This window comes from Nicotiana tabacum, chromosome 21 (assembly GCF_000715075.1).
Source record: "Nicotiana tabacum cultivar K326 chromosome 21, ASM71507v2, whole genome shotgun sequence".
Lineage (NCBI taxonomy): Eukaryota > Viridiplantae > Streptophyta > Magnoliopsida > Solanales > Solanaceae > Nicotiana > Nicotiana tabacum.
In genome coordinates, this window is record NC_134100.1 from 10,635,124 (window position 1) to 10,658,281 (window position 23,158).

Sequence of the window (23,158 nt, forward strand, 5' to 3'; positions counted from 1 at the left end):
AGTCCCTTGAGGTGGATATGTCTGAACCATTTCTTGTGCATTTCATTCTCAACTCCCTTCTTGCAGAATATGGTCCGTTCAAGATTTCTTACAACACACATAAGGATAAATGGTCAATACGTCTAATCTGGTAATAGGACGCATTCACGTGTGGAAGGCGTGGGGACTTATAGGCTCATTTAAAGGATGGTTTTTACTTAGATTTAGAAAATACTTTTTATGTTCCAGAATATTCTAGAAATTTAATTTTTTTTTCAAGACTATCGATTAGTGGATATGATTTGATATCCTTCTGTGAAAATTTTGAAAGATAAGTTATTGGTTTTGGAAATATATATAAACTTGAGCTAGACCCCACATTTGAATGCAATGTTTTAACTTTGCATGATAAATAAATTTGCACTAAGCGATGTATTATCAATGAGAACTCATCTAGTTTTTGGCACAAGAGATTGAGACACATCTCTATTGATAGAGTCAAAAGGTTGGTTAATGATGGAGTTCTAAAAGCTCTTGATTTTTCTGACTTTGGGACTTGTGTGGACTACATAAAGGGTAAACAGACCAACAAATCAACTAAAAGTGCCAAAAGAAGTTCTCAATTACTTGAGATTATACATACAAATATATGTGGACCTTTTCCTACCCCTTTCTTGAATGGTGAGAGATATTTTATCGCGTTTATTGATGACTATTCAAGATATATGACTCTCTATTTTGTGTTTAACAAATCATAAGCACTTGATGCTTTTAAGTTTACAAAACAGAAATAGAGAAACAAACTGGTGCTAAGATCAAAAGTGTAAGAACTGATAGAGGTGGAGAATATTATGGTAGGTACACAGATAAGGGACAAGTTAAGGATCCATTTGCTGAGTTCCTTCAAACAACAACAACAACAACAACAACAACAACAACGACCCAGTATAATCCCACAAGTGGGGTCTGGGGAGGGTAATATGTACGCAGACCTTACCCCTACCCCGAAGGGTAGAGAGGCTGTTTCCAGGAGACCCTCGGCTCAAAAAAAGCAATAGGAGATGATATATTAGTACCATAAAAATGCGTAATAAAAATAACAACAATATATAAGAGATATGAAATATGAAATACAGGATATGAAATACGAAATACGAAATACGAAATAAATGGCTGGTATAGTACAACTAGAAGGTAAAGCCCTGCATCAATAGACGACCATTGACATTCCTAGTCTAACTCCTAACTGGATAGTCTCCCTCTATTGTGCTATAGAAATATTCACACTCTCCCCTAACCTACAACCTTAATGCTCGACCTCCATAATTCTCTATCAAGGGCCATGTCCTCAGTAATCCTAAGTCGCGCCATGTCCTGTCTGATCACCTCTCCCCAATACTTCTTAGGTCTTCCTCTACCTCTCCGCGTGCCCACTACAGCCAGTCGCTCACACCTCCTCACCGGTGCATCAGTGCTCCTCCTCTGAATGTGCCCGAACTATCTGAGTCTTACTTCCCGCATCTTGTCCTCCATGGGGGCCACACCCACCTTCTCTCGAATATCTTCATTCCTAATCTTATCCATCCTTGTATGCCCGCACATCCACCTCAACATCCTCATCTCTGCTACTTTCATCTTATGGGTGTGTGAGTTCTTTACCGGCCAATATTCAGTTCCATACAACATGGCAGGCCTAACCACTGCTCTATAAAACTTACCTTTTAGTAATGGTGGCACTTTCTTGTCACACAAGACTCTCGACACTAACCTCCACTTCATCCACCCCACCCCTATACGGTGTGTGACATCCTCGTCAATCTCCCCGATCCCCTGAATAACCGATCCAAGGTACTTGAAACTACCTCTCTTGGGAATGACTTGAGAGTCAAGCCTCACTTCAACTCCCGCTTCCTTCGACTCAACTCCAAATTTGCACTCGAGGTATTCCGTCTTCGTCCTACTCAACTTTGAAACCTTTAGACTCAAGAGCATGTCTCCAAATCTCTAGCCTCTCATTGACGCCGCCTCTTGTCTCGTCAATTAGAATAATGTCATCAGCAAATAGCATGCACCATGGAACCTCCCCTTAAATATGATGAGTCAGTGCATCCATCACCAGGGCAAATAAGAATGGGCTGAGCGCAGACCCTTGGTGCAACCCCGTAATAACTGGAAAGTGTTCAGAGTCGCCTCCTACTGTCCTAACCCAAGTCTTAGCTCCATCATACATGTCTTTAATCACCCTAATATAGTTACTCGGGACCCCTTTATCCTCTAAGCAGCTCCATAAGACCTTCCTAGGAACCTTATCGTACGCTTTCTCCAGATCAATAAACACTATGTGGAGATCCTTCTTCTTATCTCTGTACTGTTCCATCATCCTCCTAATAAGGTGGATAGCTTCTGTGGTAGATCGTCCCAGCATGAACCCGAACTAGTTGTCTGAAATAGACATCATCCTTCGCACTCTCATTTCTACCACTCTCTCCCAAACTTTCATGGTATGACTTAATAATTTGATGCCCCTATAGTTGTTACAGCTCTGGACATCACCTTTGTTCTTATACAGCGGGACCATTGTACTCCACCTCCACTCTTCAGGCATTCTATTAGTCTTGAATATAACACTAAACAATGCAGTAAGCCATTCCAAGCCTGCTCTACCCACACACCTCCACAGTTCAACCGGAATTTCGTCTGGCCCGGTAGCTCTGCCCCTTCTCATCTTACGCATTGCCTCCATGACTTCATCGATCTCAATGTCCCTACAATTACTTACTTCATGGTGACTGTCGGCATTCCTCGATTCCCCAAGTATAGTATCATGATCCCCTTCTTCACTTAGAAGTTTATGAAAGTAGGTCTGCCACCTCCTCTTAATCTGGTCATCTCCCATCAAAACTTTGCCGTCATCATCTTTTATGCAACTCACTTGGTCCAGATCCCGAGTTGTCCTCTCTCTCGCCTTAGTGAGTCGGAATAACTTCTTCTCCCCACCTTTATTCCTTAGTTCCTCATACAGACGAGCAAAAGCTATCGTCTTAGCCTCCGTCACTGCCATCTTCGCCTCCTTCCTAGCTACCTTATACCTTTGACTGTTCTCTCTCTTCTCCTCCTCGTCAGTGCTCCCTACTAACCTTAGGTAAGCCGTCTTTTTTGCTTCCACTTTACCTTGGACAACTGCATTCCACCACCAATCTCCTTTGTGTCCACCACAGTGGCCCGTAGATATCCCTAACACCTCTCTCACCTCCTTTCTTATACAGTCCGCCGTCGTCGACCACATTGTGTTTGCGTCCCCACATTCCTGGTAATTGCTCAATATACCATGCCAGAAACACCACAACAAAATAGTGTGGCAGAAAGAAAGAATCGGACATTAATGGACATGGTAAGAAGCATGACTAGCAGATCAAGAGAACCTTTATCCTTATGGAGTGAAGCCTTAAAAACCAATGTGTATATTTTAAATAGGGTTCCATCCAAGGCTGTACCCAAGACATCTTTTGAGTTATGGAAAGGATGAAACCTAATTTAAATCATTTACACGTTTGGGGATGTCCAACTGAAGTAAGGGTTTATAACCCACAACTAAAGAAGTTGGATGAAAGAACAATAAGCGGTTATTTTATAGGCTATGTGGTTAGCTCTAAGGGATTTAAGTTTTATTGTCCTTCTCATTCTCCTAAAATTGTTGAAGCTAGAAACGCTAAATTTCTTGAGGAGCATGAAGAGAGTGGGAGTGGTTTGACTCAAAGGGTGGAATTGGAAGAAATAAGGGAACCACCAGTGGTACCTTTATATATTGGGAACTTGAATGTTGCTCAGAAAAATTCTCATAAATTATCTGAACAACAACAAGTTCAAGAGCCACCACCACTTGAGGAGCCACATGAAGATCAACCCGCTTTACCTGAACACACTGAAGAAGTGTCTGAACCAGTGGAAGTGAAAAAATCCTCAAGAATTCAAAACTCAGCAATTTCTAGCGACTATGTTGTATATCTCCAAGAGTCTGATTATGATATTGGACTAAAAGATGATCCATGCTCGTTTTCACAAGCCATGAGTGGATAAAACTCCACACTTTGGTATGATGCCATGAAAGAAGAGTTAGAATCTATGGCTAAAAACAAAGTCTGGGGTCTCATCGAATTACCAAAGGGATCCTTTACCATAGGTTCCAAGTGGGTCTTTAAAACTAAAAGAGACTCATCGGGTAATATCAAACGATATAAAGTCAGACTTATAGCCAAGGTTTTTACTCAAAGGGAAGGCATTGATTACCATGAAACCTTCTCTCCAGTATCAAAGAAAGATTCATTGAGAATCATCATGGCATTAGTAGCTCATTTTGATTTAGAGTTACATCAAATGGATGTGAAAACAGTTTTTCTGAATGGAGATCTTGAAGAGGAGGTATACATGTGTCAACCTGAAGGATTTTGTGATAAGGACAAAAGTCATCTTGTTTGCAAGTTGAATAAATCCATTTATGGGCTAAAGCAGGCTTCCCGCCAATGGTATATTAAATTTCATAATGTTGTTTCTTCTTTTAGATTTATGGAGAACTTCATTGATCAGTGTATATACTTTAAGATAAGTGGGAGAAAATATATTTTTCTAGTCCTATATGTGGATGACATTTTGCTTGCAAGTAGTGTTTGAGATTGTAATACGAGACTAAACAGTTCCTTATCCAGAATTTTGAGATGAAGGATATGGGTGAAGACTCTTATGTCATTAGCATAGAGATTAACAGAGACAGATCCCAAAGATTACTTGGACTGTCTCAAAATGCCTACATTGAAAGAATTCTGGAAAGATTCGGGATGAAAAACTGTTCACCTATAGCACCACCCATAATTAAAGGTGACAAATTCTATTTGAATCAATGTCCACAAAATGTATTGGAAAAGGAGCAAATGAAAAACATTCCCTATGCTTCGCTTGTTGGGAGCCTTATATATGCACAGGTCTGTACTAGACCTGATATTGCTTTTGCGGTAGGAATGCTTAGCAGATATCAAAGTAACCCTGGTCTTGACCATTGGAAAGCTGGTAAAAGGGTCTTGAGATATTTGTGAACCAAGGATTTTAAGCTCACATACAAATGCTCTGACTCATTGGAAGTGATTGGATATTCAAACTCTGATATGGGTGGATGCAAGGACACTGGTAAATCTACTTCAGGATACATTTTCCTTTTTGCTGGAGGTGTTGTGTCTTGGAGAAGTGTCAAGCAGACCATTGTTGCAACATCCACAATGGAAACTGAATTTATAGCATGCTATGAAGCTACATCATAGGCGTTATGGTTGAAAAATTTTATTTTCGGCCTTAGGATTGTCGATACTATTTCAAGGCCATTGAGAATTATTTGTGACAATTCAGATGCGGTTTTCTTTTCTAAGAATAATAAAAGTGGCAGCCGAAGAAAGCACATCGACATAAAGTACTTGATGGTTAGAGACTATGTGAAGAAGCAAAATGTGAATTTTGATCATGTTAGTACTACTTTGATGATTGCTGATCCTATGACTAAAGGTCTGCCGGCTAATATTTTCAAGGATCATGTAACCCATATGGGGCTTAGTAGCTCAACTTAGTCTTGTTTTGCTCTCTAAAAGTTTGTCTAGATATTATGATTAATTTGATATACATGACAGTGCACACTTTTGGTTTTTCATGTATTATTTGTGATCATTGGATCAATAAAGTTGGACTCTAAATGACTTATATTAAGTTCATTCATAAAGTTGTTAGACACTTGATTAGAATATATTGTGCATTGTAATACATGGAAGGAAGTGTTTGTTTAAAAGCATGACCGCCATGATTCATGTAATAATATATTCTAGTTAAAGTAATAGTCGCATAACTTTTAGTTGAGTGATAAAGTTTATGGCCATATTATATGTTTATCTCTCATAAAGGGTTATCTTCTTTTAATATGTAGGCCAATTAGAAGAATGTTAGAAATTACCGTCTCTTTTAGAGACTTCTAGTATGGCCCACATATAAGGTAATAAATTATTTACCTTGTCTCCCAAAGAAAATAATATATGAGATAATATTCTGTAGTTATGCATATATGGTAATTTCTTTGATAGAAAGAAATTACCATATATTAGGAGTCCCTAGGATAATTATAATTTATGGGGAAGTCTCTAGGGCTAAAATATTTGCCTAAGAGTCCCTAGCCTACCTATAAATACGCACGTGACTCCATCAGTCTGGCATCCTATAATAGGCATAGGCTAGAAGGCTCCTTAGGTTTTCTCTCAAGGTTCTTCCAAGGAATTCCCTACATCACTTGAATAACCATGGCTGAAGGTACGTTTCTTGTATAATTAATCGGTGAGTTGGCTCTGTGTATATATTTAAATTACAACACAAAATTCTCAATTGTACCAAAAACAAAGAAAAACGCAAAGAATCCATTCTTTAAAGAGACAATAACGTCTTCTTCTTCCTCCTCTTTTCTCAATGAGAGGAAAGGGGTCTTTAAAGAAAAGTTCACCATTAAGAAAAGATGAAGAAGAAGAAGAAGAAGAAGAAGAAGAAGAAGAAGAAGAAGAAGAAGAAGAAGAAGAAGAAGAAGAAGAAGAAGAAGAAGAAGAAGAAGAAGAAGAGCGCTATTGTGTAAAGAATGGATTCTTTGGGTTAAAATGAATTGACAGGGGGGAGGGGGTTCGGTAATGGGGCGGGTTACGGGTGGGTTAGTGTTTAGGACTGGATTTTAAGTTTAGCCAATGAAAATATGACACGTGGATTAAAAAAAGGTTTTTTTAAAAATAGAACACGGTTAGAAATAAGGGCGTATTTGAGCCAAAAGTTAAACGGTAAGTGCTTTTTATTTGAAAAGGTGGAAGGAAGGCTTTATCGTACCAAATTGATACTTCAGGGGTCCTTTAGGCCATTTTTCATTTGTACAATAATATCGAAATACCACCAAGCCTTTCGGACTAAAACCAACATTTACACAAACAAAAAAAAACATAATATAAACTTATCCAAGGTCTCGTAACATGAATGAGAACGCAAATACTCAAATCGAAGCTTAAAGTCAATTCTACAAAAGCAAATGAAAACTTTACAAAATGTGATAGACCCCCTCAAAGATAAGGTGTATAGTTGAAAATTCAGGCTTAGTTAGTTCAAGGGGGTACTTATGATATTTCCCTTTCTTATTTATTATATATGTAATGTAACTCTGAATTATTTTAGAAATGCTAAAAGTTTACAGAGTAATCCAAACCAAATTTTGTTGTCAAAATCTTAATTTTAAGTAATGAGTTTGTTGATCAATGAAAAATCTTACGTATTGTAGCTAATGATAAACCAAGAACAACGGATAAAAAATAAACCAAATTCCCTCTCAAAACGTTTCTCTTAAAAGGCTGTTCCTTGTAAGAAAAAAGGGTTGATAATCAAATTTTCGTGTTTGTGTAATAACTACATAATTCTTCAACTGCTAATTATTAAATATTCTCTCCTCCTTTTCATTTACCTTTCTTGATTCAAAAATCTCCACAGCATAAGTGGCCGGGAGCCCGTGACATCAATTGTATCTTTAACGTTTTGTTAATTCCACAATATATTTACAAGTATTTTGTACTATCTATCCATGAAAATATTAATATTATTACAAGAAAGAAAAGACACCAGTAATAAGTTCTTGTGTTCTTCACCCTCTAAGCAAAATGGCATACAAGCATAAAAAAGGACGAAAAAATAACAAATCAATCAAATAGTTACACAGTAAGATCACTTAAAAACATAATTGCAGATAACTCCATTTAACCTATAATAAATGGTAAATAACTTGTAACAGATTAGATTACACTATTGGTATTTTAAAAAGCTGTATGCTGTAATTGTATATAACTAAGGAAAGTTTCATAATATACATATTTTGTAATACTCACTTTCATGCTTACCTTAGTTTTAAAATTACAATAAATATCTCAAAAGTATTACACTCTACACCTCCAAAACTTTCATATATTTTGAAATATATCATAATATTCTAATTTAAAACACAATTTAAATCGAACATAACACAATATTCTAATGAAAAGTATAATATCCAAAATAAACATACTACAATACACTAATTTAGAATACAATATTCAAACTAAACATATTACAATATTCTAATTTGGAATACAGTATAGAAATTGAACATATTATGATATTCTAATTTAGAATATACAGTATTTTATTTTGGAATATAATAGGTATATAGGGTAAAATAAATTATAAAGAAAGTATACAAGATAGGAAAAAAAAGAAGAGCAAAAGATTGATGATGTTTTTTGTATGAATAAATTCATGGAAGAAAATGAAGATTTTACAAATAAAGAAAAAAAAAAGAGATGTACTTAGCCAATCAGGCATTTTGAGCTGGCCACCTCATGTACGGAATACTGCTCTGTAAAGTCAGCCAGACGCGGTCTACTACAACTCAAGGAAGCCATGAGATTCAGGCCCATATAGACCAAATCACATGGGCTCGCTTCCTTGAATTGGAGTATTCGGGTCCACACTGTTGATGGCCCGAACGGGGCATTTGCATCTATACCCGTTTTTTGTGTCACGTTTTAACTTGTGTTCACTTTGCAAAAAAAATTACAAGCGTACCCGCTTTTTCGTATAACTTCAGCATACGGGGCTGAAGTAGCAAAGGCAATTACGCAAAACTTCAGCATTCCAATAGTCGGGCCTGAAGTTCAGCTCTAGAGCTGAAGCTTTTGTTTTGTAACTGGCAAACTTCAGCTCTAGAGCTGAAGTTTTTGTTTTTGTAACTGGGGAACTTCAGCTCTAGAGATGAAGCTTTTGTTCTATATTTGATTAATTTCAGCATGTTGTAGGAACCATGCCACGATTGCAAAAGTTAGTTGATCAATCCTTGGTTTACTGCACCGCTAATGATAAAATATGTTTAAATGTGGTTACTATGATCCATATAATTGGTGCAGTCTACCCATTCTTATTGTAGCTTTGAGCTGTCTTTTGCGGTCAGATGTTTTTCGCTAAGCCTTAGGCAGTTTCTGATTATAAGGCAGCTGAGCACTTATGAGTAACTTCAAGCTCCAAAACACAAGTAGTATTAAGTTTTCTTGCAGAGACAGAATCTTAAAATTTTCGGGCACGTTTAATAATTACCAAGGAAGATAGAATACAGCCAGCCACTTCTCAACTTCAAGAGGCCGATTCAAGATTTCAAGTTAGTAGATTGTAGCACCTACTACTCCTTCGTGATGATGGGTGCTTTAAAATAATGTTGAAGTCATCTTTGTAGAAGAAGAAAGAAGAAAACGAAGGAGGAGAAAGGGGGCTGAAGTTGTTTAAAAAGTGGGTACAAATTAAAAGTTTTTTTTAAAAAAATGGGTATAGGTTAAATGGGGGCGACCAAATAAAGCGCCCCGTGCAATTTTTACGGCCCGAACCCCTGCCATGTAGTCTAAGCCTATCACTTTTAAGCCCCCCCCCCCCCCCCCGCTTGGGTCACAAACTCACGCCACTGACAAATTGCTTGTAATCTTATGGGATCTTTATACAAATAGCCGTTCATATTTATTGTTTATTTTTTCTAGTCATATACATAGTTTATACATTGATTATACATAATTATACACATATAATACATAAATTATACATATATTATACCTCCACCGGCTATTTTTAGTTTAAGCAGTTAGGTAGAACGGCTATTTGGGTTAATTCTTCTCAACTTATCTTGTTCTCGGTGTGGGAGAGGTTCCACAACATTTTATATTGGAAAAGTTACTGTTTGTAGCTATACTACATTGGGAAAATTGAAAATATATACTATCTTTACCATCAGTAGCTATACTTTCAGCAAATTTACCATTCGCAACTATATTTGAATTTTATAGCAAATCCATCAAACAAGAGATTAATTATTTTCAATTAAAATAAGAGAGCAACAAGCTCTTGTAGCTTAGTTGGTTCGACTATATTTCTATATTTCGTCGTGAGTGTATTCGTTGCGCGTATGAATAGAGTTGATACAAGATGTATCCTTTGTATACACCATTTATACAGTAGATACAAGTTGTATTCTTTGTATACACCCTTGTGTATAGTCGAGGTTACAGTTGATACATGTTGTATTCGTTGAGCGAATAAATACAAGCGCGAACGAATATAGTTGATACAGTTTATATTCATTGCACGAACGAATACAATTAACACATGTTATATTTGTTGCACGTTTGCATACAAGTGATACTAGCTGGTAACAATTGAACAATAGCTATAAATGGTAATTAGGCATACAATAATTATTAGGATCTAACCTATAGTGGTTTATGAAAATTATTACCAATGAAGATGAATGCATATATCGATTAAGCAAACTTCTTAATAACCAGTAACATCATCTTCATATACTTCTTATGTCCAAATTTATGTGAAGGGATCCGACGTGTCAACACACTTCAACAACAACAACAACAATAACATACCCGGTATTATACCACACCGTGAGGTCTAGGGATGGTAGTGTGTACGCAGACCTTACCCCTACCTTGTGAGGATAGAGAGGTTGTTTCCAGTAGACTCTCGGCTCAGAAAAGCATAAGCACCACATTAACGAAAATCTAGACAAGAAGAGACAGTACCAAAAAGCCATATAAAAGCAGAATAAAATAACAAGATAGTAAGGTGATCAACAATGAAAGAAAACATCGGTTAGTCATAAAAACCTACTACCAACTGAAATCGAGACTATGTGACAATACTACGGTTATGAATACTTTAGACTACCTATTCTACTACCCTAATCATCGAACTCCATGCCTTCCTATCAAGGGTCATGTCCTCGGTCAACCGAAATGCCTCTTCTTTGGCCTACCTATACCTCTTCGTAGGCCCTCCAATGTCAACCTCTCACACCTTTTCACCAGAGCGTTTGTGCTCCTCTTCCTAACATGACCAAATCACCTAAGCCACACTTTCTGCATCTTGTCCTCAGTAGGGGCCACACACACCTTGTCGCGAATAACCTCATTTATGATCCTATCTAACCTGATGTGCCCGCACATCTATATCAACATTCTCATCTCTGCTACCTCCATCTTATGGACATAAGCGATCTTGACTGGCCAACACTCAACCCCTTAAAATATTGTTGGTCTGTCCACCGCACTGTAGAGCTTATCCTTAAGTTTTGGTGGCAGCTTCTTGTCATACAAAACACTGGAAGCGAGTCTTCATTTTATCTATTCCGGCGCAATATGATGGGTGACTTCTTCATCAATCTCCTCATCCCCCTGAATAATAGACCCAAGGTACTTAAAACTCCCTCTCCTAGAGATGACCTGCGAGTCCAGCCTCACCTCCCCTTCCCCTCCTTGAGTCTCGCCACTAAACTTACACTCTAAGTATTCTGTCTTGGTCTTGCTCAACTTGAAACCTTTAGATTCCAGGGTCTGCCTCTGTACCTCTAATTGTGCGTTCACACCGTCTCGCATCTCGTTAATCAATACAATATCATCTGCAAATAGCATGCACCAGGGCGCCTCCCCTTGGATATGGCGCGTCAGTACGTCCATCACCAGAGCAAACAAAAAGGGCTAAGTGTAGAAAATGGTTCGATTCCCCACCTACCATCCTTACTCGAGTCTTAACTCCATCATACATGTCCTTAATCAACCTAACGTACGCAACTGGTACACCTCTAGCCTCCAAACATCTCCACAAAACCTCCCTCGGAACTTTATCGTACGCCTTTTCTAAGTCAATCAACACTATATGCAAGTCCTTCTTTCTCTCACTATACTGCTCCATCAATCTCCTAACAAGGTGGATAACTTCTGTAGTCGAACGCCCCTACAGAAACCCGAAGTGGTTCTCGAAAATAGACACACTCCTCCTCATCCTTAGCTCTACCACTCTCTCGCAGACTTTTATAGTATGGCTAAGCAGCTTAATACCATGATAGTTATTGCAATTTTAGATATCATCTTGTTCTTGTATACAGGAACCATCGTGCTCTACCTCCACTCTTCGAGCATCTTCCTCATTCTAAAAATGATATTAAATAACCTAGTGAGCTACTCCAAGCCTTCCTTGCTTGTGCTCTTCCAAAACTCCACCGGGATTTTATCTAGCCGGTTGCTTTTCCCCTGCTCATCGTACGCATAGCTCCCTCAACTTCATCAACTCTAATCCGCCTACAATACCCAAAGTCACAACGACTCCCGGAGAGTCCAAATCACCCAGTACAATGCTCATGTCCTCCTCCTTGTTCAAGAGACTATGGAAGAAGGTCTGACATCTGCGACTGATAAGCCCCCCATCCAACAAAACTTTACCTTCTTCGTCCTTGGTGCACTTCACTTGGTCCGAGTCATGCGCCTTCCTTTCTCGCGTCTTGGCTAACCTGAAAAACCTCTTATCCCCACCTTGGCCCTCGAGTTCCTCATACAAATGACTAAAAGTTGCAGTCTTGGCTGCCGTAACTGCTAGCTTTGCCTCTTTCTTAGCCACATTATAATGCTCCCTATTCGCCATCTTCTCATCCTCGTCTACACTTTCGACTAGCTTCAGATAGGTTACTTTCTTGATTTCAACTTTTTCTTGCACCTCTCCATTCCATTACCAGTCTCCTTGTGACCACCAGAGTAACCCATTGAGACCCATAATACCACTCTCGCAGCTTCCCTAATGCACTGCGCAGTCATGGTCCACATAGCGCTTGCGTCACCACTACTCTTTCAAGCCCCCATAATCACCAGCTTGACCCCCAACTCCTACGTTTTAGCTTCCGTCAAGGCTCCCCACTTTATCCTATGTTGTCTATACATCGCCCTCTTCCTCGTGATCTCAAGGTCCATGACCAAGAGCCTATGAAGGGTCGAGAGATTCTCACTCGGGATGACCTTTCAATCCATGTAAAGACCTCTATCGGACTTCCTGTAGAGTAAATAATCAATTTGAGTCTTGACCACCGAACTCCGGAAGGTGACCAAGTGCTCCCTCTTCTTCGGGAAACTCGAGTTTGCTATCACAAAATCAAATGCTCTAGCAAAGTCCAGCAGAGACGTTCCTCCTCTATTTCTATCTCCAAAATCAAAGCCATCATGCATGTCATCATACCCCCCAGATGCCGCTCCAATGTGGCCATTGAAATCTCTTCCTATAAAAAGCTTCTCGGTATGCGAGATACCACGCACCATCTTATTCAAATCCTCCCAGAAACTCCTCTTGACTTCCTCATCCAAGCCTGCTTGGGGTGCATACGCACTGATTATGTTCAAAGTAAAACCTCTAACAACTAGCTTAATAGTCATCAGCCTGTCATTCACCCTCCTAACCTCCACCACTAGTTCACTGAGGTCCTTATCAACCAAGATACCTACCCTGTTCCTGCCCCCTACTCTCCCAGAATACCAATGTTTTAAACTGCCCACATCATGCGCCTTATCTCCTGCCCACCTAGTCTCATGTACACAAGCTATATTAATCTTCCTTTTCTCAAGAATCTTCGCTAACTCTACAGATTTTCCAGTCAAAGTTCTTATGTTCCAAGATCCCACTCTCAGCCTAGTAGCTCCCTTAGCCCTCTTACCCCCCCTTATCCCCCGCACCCCCTCCCCTACGCTGACACTCCCGAGGACAAGACCTTACCCTACCATCGTTCACCAAAGCCACTATAATCTAGGAGTCACTACGCAAACACTATCCCGAAAACAAGCAACAAAAATAAAATGAATTACCGAAATATAATCTACCACTAAAGGTCGCAAAATAGGTGAAGAAATAAAATAAATCAATTAACGAGAACTATAATCTACAACTAAAGGTCAGAAAAACAAGTGAAGAAATAAAACAAAGGAACTTAAGAAACTACAGTCAAACCTCTCTATAACAGGCTCGATTGTTCCGAATATTTTTGGATATTATAGCGAAATGCTGTTATATAGAACATATACAACATATCATGAAAATTGGTTCTGAAAAAGCTTGGCTTTTATAGTAAAGTGTTGTTATATAGGGATGTTGTTATATAGAGGTCTGACTATATAATCTACAACTATAGGATAGAAAAACCGGTGAAGAAATAAAACAAAGGAATTAAAGGAACTAAAATCTACAACTAAAGGATAGAAAAATAGGTGAAGAAATACAATACAAGAGCTAAAGGGGCTATAATCAACGCACTTGATTTTTTAAAATAAATCTACATATATTTGAAAACTACCTGAAACATACTATAAGTCAATATAGCTATTGATTTAAGCACTTTGAATTGGCAAATGGAAAATAGCAAAATTTAATTGTTTAGCATTTAAAGTTGCACGAGTGCTACAACTTCATTCATCATCAAAGCAGCTTAATGGAATGAAACGCATTAGAACACATTACTTATAGATTTAGGTTCCTTGAGGGGGAAAAATAGAGAAACTAAACGACGTTCACACCTAGTTAAACAATCTTTAATATCGTTGCAAGATTGTTACATCCTGGAAATCTGGAGGGGAACTGCGGCTTTGAGAATTTCTTCCCTGGAGGAAACGAGCTGAACCATTTCAAGACTTCCAAGTCTCTTAATGAGATGCCGGCAGCAATCTTCAGCAGCTATGATTCCAGCAGAATAGGCACCATGCACCGACCCTTGATGGTCATCCATACAGACGGCTTCGCCTCCAAAGAAAAGATTACCTAAGGGTGCTCGAAGCCTATCATAGACATCCATTGGCTTTCCAACCAGATCGTACGAATAACACCCTAGGGAGTCACGATCCGTTCCCCAGCGTGATACAAGATACTGAACCTGTAAATAGTACCAGATATATAGCTATATCAGGTCAATAGCTATCAATGGAAGTTTGTACGTGCTTCATTTTTATCATTGTCAGAGAGATCAATTTATCCGCTATTATTCCCTAGGTTCAGGAAGTGTGTGTTAGACAAACAGATTCATCTACTCGCTTGTTCGTGATGTACAAAAGAAAATGTGGACCAATTTCTCTCTAGTAAATTAAGAAAATTTTAGCATCGAAAAAAGAAATTAATAAAAGAGTGCTAGATGGATGTGCTTCCTCATTTTATCCTTGTCTTTCACTATTTCCTGTTTGGGTTCAAGGAAATGAAAACGAAAAATGAAGCTGTAAAAACATTATGCAAAGTTAAGTGTGCACTCACCAATAGAAGAAGAATTACTTTAAACTTCTAATCCATCTTTTAGTAACTAAGAATGCATGCAGCAGTAAAAAAAGGTAGTAGAATTACGTAGGAGCACGAATTACTCACAGGTGCAGGTGCATTCGGAAACATTTTCATCAGCTGCCGCATAGCAAAATCAGCAGCATCACTGTCTGATAATTTCTCGACGTCATAAGCAAGTCTTCCAGCAGCCATATAGACAAGGACTCGATGCCCCGTTGCCTTGTGGAGGTTAAGAAAATAACCACAAGCATAAGAGGTGGGTGCAACAATGCCTAACAATTCAACGTTTGGCCAGAATACGTTATCAAATCGTAATGCAATCTTGTTTTCGTTGCCCACCCCAAGATCTGCTAGTGCAGAAAGCTTCCATTCTGGCAATTCTGGTTTGAACTCAATTAAGTTGGCTTTGAGGACCCCAACAGGCACAGTTATTATAGCAGCATCCGCAACAAAATTCCTCCCATCCTCAACTGTAACCATCACCTTGTTATACCCATTTGTAATCCTATTAACCCTAGTAATTTAGATCGATGAAAAAATGAGAATTGCAGACATGATCTGGAGAGAAAATTTTAGGTAAATTAAGATAAGAAATAACTGCCAAAAAATAAAATTATATTTGTTTCATATTTTTCCACAATCAATACTTGAAAATACTTGAGGATTGGGTTGGGATTTTGGTGGGGTTGTGGGAGAGCAGGGGCGAATGTAGTGTATACACAATAGGTTCAACTGAATCCATAACTTTCTACGCGGAGTAAAAATTCATTAAAATTGCAAAAATAGTAAATATGAACCCATAATTTTAAAAATATAATAGGTTCAATGCTAAAAACCTTAAAAATTGAACCCATAGAGTTTAGATCCTGGATCCGCCTATGTGGGAGAGTGCTGAGAAATTCTTTAAAAATGTACTGCAGAAAAGTTGCATCATAGGGCTTTGGTCTAGTGGTAAAAGCACAGCAAAGTTCTACATTAATCTTCAGGTTCTAGAGTGAAAAGCCAACAGCATGACAAGCTACAGAAACAAAGACCAATATTTCACATTTCACAGAACCCCAAGCATACCTGTGATTCAAACGGATGTCAATATCTTTTGACAATGCCTCTATTACCGGGTAATAACCCTGCACCATTAATCCATGACCACCTGTAAGAACTTGCTCCTGCACACAAAATAAACAGTGTCAACATTACACATCTAGGAACAATTATTTCATCAATCATATCCTAATGGCAGTAATTTAGACCATTTAACGTAAAAATGGAACCAAACTTTCCAATGTGGAAAAATGTAGATCTCAGAAACGGATAGCTTCAACAACACGAGTTGTGCCTTTATCTTCCAAAGGCCTTGACAGCTTGTTTTGCTTATTGCATCATCGATCCTACCAGTTAGAGCCTTGCCATTCGGATGAGGAATATCGTCTTTGGGGATTGGGCACAGGAAGAAAGATCTTTTAGATGCACCTATTATTCAAAATCTACTTTTTTGGAAGTCAACACCTTAAAGCTTACATCTTATGCTGCATGTCAAATTTACATCTTGAAATAAGATTTTAATTCAAGCAAAAATAATCATGTCAGTGAAAGGCATGATGCAAAGTTCACGTAGCATAAGCCAAAAAAATTCAATAACAAGGGAAGATAATCGCCCAAGAAACTTATAATACCAAGAAAGTAAATAAAAAGCAATGAAATACTAGCCTGATCCCAGGTTTTCAGAGAAATCGTGTCTGCATCAGCAGCAAACCAAGCCTCCATTCTGCATATGTACCACTGTAATACTTCATGAGAGATCCCTTCTTGCCTGCAGCATATGAGATTAGTAAATATAACCAGATTCCGTATTTAAAAATAAACATAAATTGATCATAAGAGAAGCACTTTCCCCATACCTTAGCTCAGGATGCCTGTCCAATACAACAGAAATTGCTTGAAGAACCGATAGGTCATGACTATGCTCATTTCTTACTTTCTCAGTCTGCACTAGCCGATACACATTATCATTCATTTGCGCCTTTATAAAAATCTCAAAAGGAATGGCACTTGGTGAAAGAAATTCAGAGCAAAGCCAACCTCACTGAGGATTTTCTTGAATGCTTCTCCAACTTCAGCAACTGTGTTTTGAGGAACTTGATGACCGTCCATGTCAAACAGCATGCAACTTTAAAAAGAAAGAAAACACAATCAAGTTCCTGAATGATGGAATAACATCTCTAGTTAATTTACACAAAAGCAAAAAGACTATAGGCAAAAATCTAGCAGACACAGCAGGCTTCAAAATTAGCGCACTGAGAGATGTACAAGGCAAGTAACAATTCTTTCACACTGGCGAACTTTAAGTCAATTGTTTTCTTCTTATTATGAGTTAGAGTATAATGAACCACAAGATACTTTCTCGCAGGAAACAACTAGTATGACAATTCGAGAACAAGCTAACAGATTTTTTGTTCTGATTTCTGAGAGGTTGCATCAGAATATACGGGACTTGAAAATCTGAAGCCTAGATTTGATGTGTAACTAACAGATCTGGAGCCACCCCCTCACTGAGAGACATATACAAGCAGAGAGAGTGAGAAAGAGGGTGTTTTAACAAAAGGGAAAATGTCCACTAAGACATGGCTAAACCAATTCGTAACTAAATGTGCAAATCCAATTTACCTTTCCAAATCATGGTCATACAGCACTGAGTCGTCACCACTAGTTCGATACATAGTAAGCCCCAAACACCGAATCAATGGAGCCAAAGGATTTTCATTGCACACTCCGTGGAGCCTGAGATGCAACTTGAATAACAGGAATAAACATCTAGTTCTGGATAGAGAATTGGAGAGGAAAAGATTACTGTTACTCACCATGAAGCTCCCATATCAACTGGACAACCAAACGAGTAGTCAGTGTGTATGCGACCACCAATTCTATCTCGTGACTCCAGCAAGAGCACCTGCATAAACATAGACCAACTAAATTAGCACGAAATAAATGAGAATGTGAAAGGGGTTTAAAGTCATGAGTATCCTCACCTTAAAAGAAGCATTCTGAAGGAAACGTGCAGCTGCTACCCCTGAGATACCTCCACCAACTACAATTACTGATGGAGATGAGCCATGTGGCCTCCCTAAGCGGGGTGGTAAAGTGCCTAAATAACCAAAAAAAAAGGATCAGATCAGATATCTGCTGTCAATAGAGAAATCATTCCGAGAACCATACAATATATCGACACTCTTTAGGTGGCATGGATATATATAACGCCTCCAGTGAAACATTAAGATTCCAAACAAAGTAAATGCAGAAGATAGTGTTAAACGAAGTGAACCACAATTAACTGCCAGGAGAGGAGGCAAACTTAGTGCTTGTAAGGCTCAACTACAAAGCTGAAGATCAAAATTCAAATAAACTGCACTTCTTTTTATTAGGTAAAGTTCAATAAACTGCATTAATGCCTCCAAATTAATGTACAGAGCACTTAAAACTATATTCAGCCATCATTAAAGTAACCAAGAACTAACTCACATAGTACACTACAATGACACTCACTATAGGAGTATTACTTTAGAATATGCTTAGCCTTCTTACATACATAAGTCTGCAACTCATACACACCTGATTCAGATAAACTAGGAATTAAGACTCGCATCTTTGACACATGAAGATGCCCCAATCTTAGATGCCATAACTCGACTTCATTATAAGAAGAATATATGAAATTTATAAAGTAGAGATACAATAAAATGGCTGAATATCCAGCCGCAGTAATTCAGCATACTCTGCAAGATGGATGAAAAATGTCGTCTTGAATTTACGGTTTACAATGATAATAGCTCTGTTATGGAATTCTTATTGTTTTTCGGCTATTTTATAGAGTAAAATCACAAAAAACACAGTAATCATTCTAGAATTAAACGTATCTGATAATTCCTCAAACATAAAGACATTAACAATTACGGCAAAATTAAAACGAAGGAGAATTCGATAAAATTAAAGAACTAACCGTCAAGGAGAGAATTTGAGCCAGTATCAACTGCTTTGACTTCCATGAAACAAAAACGATGACGTGAATCCGAAGAATATAGAGAATGTGATTGAAAACCGAGAAGAAAAAGGCTGCAGTTCGCAATGGGGATTTTAAGGGTGTATAGGAAGCAAGAAATTGGAGATTAATTGGAAAGAATGATAAAGCATGAAAAGAAGAAGGCCGGCAATGAAGCGGCTGAGATTAGAAGACGAAGAAGAAGAAGAATGTAGCTGCTGCTTATCAAACCCGCTGCTCATAATCATAACCAATTTGATCAAATGTTATTATTAAGTCCTCCAATAATCGTCGTCCAAATAATTTGATCGATGAATCCTTCGTTTGCATAGATCAATTCACATCTGCTTCTTTCTAACGTCTTTCCCCTTTCTTCTCTCTCAGCGGCAATTCGTCGAACAGTTGTTAGGTAGAAATTATACGGAAGCTGTATTTCTAGTGAAGAACAGATGAACAAGAGCATGCAAAGAAGCGAAAGGCAAACCGCTTTTAAACGGGTAAATCGTGATACTTTTTGTTTGGTGTGGGCCCGGAGGGACGGGGGTGTTGGGGGAGGAAGGTTATTTTTGCAATTTAACATGGAAAGATTTTTTTGAAAGGACAAAAGCTGACACGTCATAATTCACATGGAAATGAATTATGGTGGACATGTTTTTTATTTCCCAATTAATTAACGACTAATATAATTATATTTAGAGTAATAGACTAATAATGCAAGCATGTTAGCACATGGAAATGGTGAAGAATCAATTTGATTAGTAGATCCATGATTCAAGTTCTTACCCTACGTCCAATCTGCTTTTGTTAAATTTATTTTAAGTCAAAATTCAAAATTAGTCGGTCGGTAGAAAGTAATTATATTTGTTAGCTAAAAAGTATATCAAAAATAATCTCTCTCTCTCTATATATATATATATATATATATATATATATATATATATATATATATATATATATATATATATATATATATATATATATCAAGTTCTTACCCTACATCCAATCTGCTTTTGTTAAATTTATTTTAAGTCATAATACAAAATTAGTTAGTCAGTCGAAAGTAATTATATTCGCTAGCTAAAAAGAATTTATATATATATATAATCTGCTATTATTTTTGGGATTGGCTAAAAATAAATATTTCTCTTTATTTTACCTTAATACTAAAAAGTATAGTATTGTTTTGTTTGCCTGGTTTGATTGGCTGATAATGAGGAATTGAGGATATGCTCTTATGGGAATGGATGGGGTGGGGTAACTGTGCAGACAAAAAAAATCAGATTTTTCTCTTATGGAGAGTGGCTTTCAGGACAGGGTTGTCCCTTCTTTAATTAAGGGCTAAAATTGGGTCACATGAAAGGAAATTCTCTCCTATATAAGATGTGCCTAAGGAACAGGTGAAGCTGACAGGACTTCGTTGGTTTGCCAGTGTCACCAATAATATAAAATTATTTCTGTATGTCCCACTTATCTTTATAAATTATAATGACATATGAATCTTTAGTTGAACCAAAAAGAAAAATTGCGACAAACAAGTGAAGGATTGAAATACCCCGAAGAACAATTTAGGCAGAAGTAAGAAATTTAGCAAAAGCTATATAGAAAAAATTTATTAAATTAAGGAAAGAACTTGGTAGGAGGCTTTTTCACAACTCATAAACTTTGAATCTCTCTACATCATAACTACATCTCCACAATAAAAAAAAATATGCAGTAGCACCCCTATTTATAATACTAAAAAACCAAAATTGACTGGAATCTAGAAAACTTATTCCTACATGATTTAGGTTGTGAATCCTAATTAGACATAAATTAAATAAATTGTAAATACCAAATCCTAGAAGACATAGGAATATTACTTAATCTTGGTTTAATTTCCAACACTCTCTCTTAAACCAAGATCTTCAAACTTGAACATGTCATGAGTAACATCATGCCTTGTAGAAGTTAAGTACCTTAGACTCTTCACCAGTTCTCTAAAATATGTAGCATCAACAAAATCACGAGTGCCATCTTTAGTCAACTTCAATTTATCTTGAGTATTGCTCATATATGATTTGTCTTTACTCGTGGTAAATCCCTTCAAAACATCATCAATATAATTTTTCATTACTTTGAAATCATCTACTTCTCCAGTTGCCTTGTAGTTGGACTTGTTCACCCAATTACCTCCAATTGAACATTCAATAGGTTGTAGAGTAATGCCACCAATAAATATATCATCTTGCTCCTTGAAACATGTAATCTTGAACAATGGCACAAAATTTATTTCATCTTCAATATCTATAATTATGTGTTGTAGTGCTGGATCCCAAGCTATTTTTGTCTCAATCTTGTGCGGATCATCAGAGACTTTCTCTTGATGAACCATCTTGGTTTTTTCATTAATAGGTTCATTTTCAATACTATCAAATAACTTTTCAAGTGAAACATCAACCTCTTTTGGACGAGCGTCCCTTGCAACCACATCTTCCTTTTTAGCAACCGAATTTTTTTTTGGAAGATCAATTTGAATATTATTTGACTTTCCTTCGCATTCAATAGAATCTTTATCACAACAAAAATTACATGTACCTTCTCTTCCTTTCTCCTCTGTTTCTGAATTTTGACCTTCTTCATTTATCTCCGCCGGCTTTGATATATCTTCTTTTTCTTTAATTGGTTGATCATCCTTTTCTTGCGATGCATTATCTAATGTTTCATATTTCTTTAAGTCAGCAACTTTTCGATGTGACTTAACCAAGATTGTCCAAGCCTCTTTTGATGACTTTGCATGCAAATATTTTTTAGATACATACAAGTCGACCTTTATGGCGAGATAGTAACTTGCCTTATAATCTAAATATCTCTTCTTCTCCAATTGCATAACTGCATCACCCGTCAGTGTTGTGCCTTCTGGAGGTTCCTCAAATCCTTCATCAATGGTGGACCATAATCCAATAGCCTTAAAAAAATTCATCTGTTGATACCAAGTTTCAAAATTACTTTTGCCATCAAACACAAAAACGGGACAATTGGGTAATAGAGTATCCATATTTTTTTTGGTTCTCCTATCAGCTCTGACAGAATCTCACATAGGCTCTGATACCAATTTGAAGGATTGAAATACCCCGAAGAACAATTTAGGCACAAGCAAGAAATTTAGCAAAAGCTATAAAGAAAAAATTTATTAAACTAGGGAGAGAACTTGGTAGGAGACTTTTTTCACAACTCATAAACTCTTGAATCTCTCTACATCATAGCTACATCTCCACAATAAAAAATATGTAGCAGCACCCCTATTTATAATACTAAAAAATCAAAATTGACTAGAATCTAGAAAACTTATTCCTACATGATTTAGGTTGTGAATTCTAATTAGATATAAATTAAATAAACTATTAAATACCAAATCCTATAAGACGTAGGAATACTACTTAATCTTGGTTTAATTTCAAACAACAAGGAATCTAAAATAAGTATTACATTGTAATTAAGACTTAATCCCATTTTTTCTTGAAAAGGTTGTTACAAGATTCAAGATCTTGTAAGTGAAGTTTGAGAGGGACAGAGTCCAAACAAAGTCCCATTATTTTTCCCTAAACTGATCAGACAGCAAGGTTTAATGTAATAGTAATAATTCCTCTTTTGGACTATCAATTTCCGCGGTCCAATTAAGCATTATTCAATCATAGCTAGGCTGCTGACATTATGTCTCTATGATTTTTATGCATTTTTTAACTTTACCGCAACTCGTAATTAATTTCTCAGACTCGAGTTTTTAGTTATTAGTGGAAGGGCAGATCGGTGCACTAAACTTCCGTTATGTGCGGGATCAGGAAAAAGTCGGTGCACTAAATTCCCGCTTGTTACTAGTGCAAATTTGTCATTTCATAGTATTTTATGTAATTCTTAATAGGTAAATTGCATCTAACAAGTTTTAAATAAATACCTTTTTACAAT

General features: G+C 37.3%; 1 protein-coding gene across 1 annotated transcript; it reads right to left on the bottom strand.

The window, feature by feature from the left end:
• Positions 1 to 14,242: 14,242 nt before the first annotated feature.
• Positions 14,243 to 19,681, bottom strand: LOC107800087 (polyamine oxidase 5). The gene is made up of 10 exons (XM_016623232.2): positions 19,178 to 19,681; positions 18,210 to 18,325; positions 18,042 to 18,130; positions 17,848 to 17,961; positions 17,263 to 17,350; positions 17,082 to 17,167; positions 16,891 to 16,993; positions 16,252 to 16,349; positions 15,268 to 15,697; positions 14,243 to 14,788 (listed from the first exon to the last, which is right to left on the bottom strand). Exons 1-10 carry the CDS (start codon positions 19,221 to 19,223, stop codon positions 14,471 to 14,473), a joined length of 1,488 nt encoding a protein of 495 aa, XP_016478718.1. The 5' UTR covers positions 19,224 to 19,681; the 3' UTR covers positions 14,243 to 14,470.
• Positions 19,682 to 23,158: the final 3,477 nt, after the last annotated feature.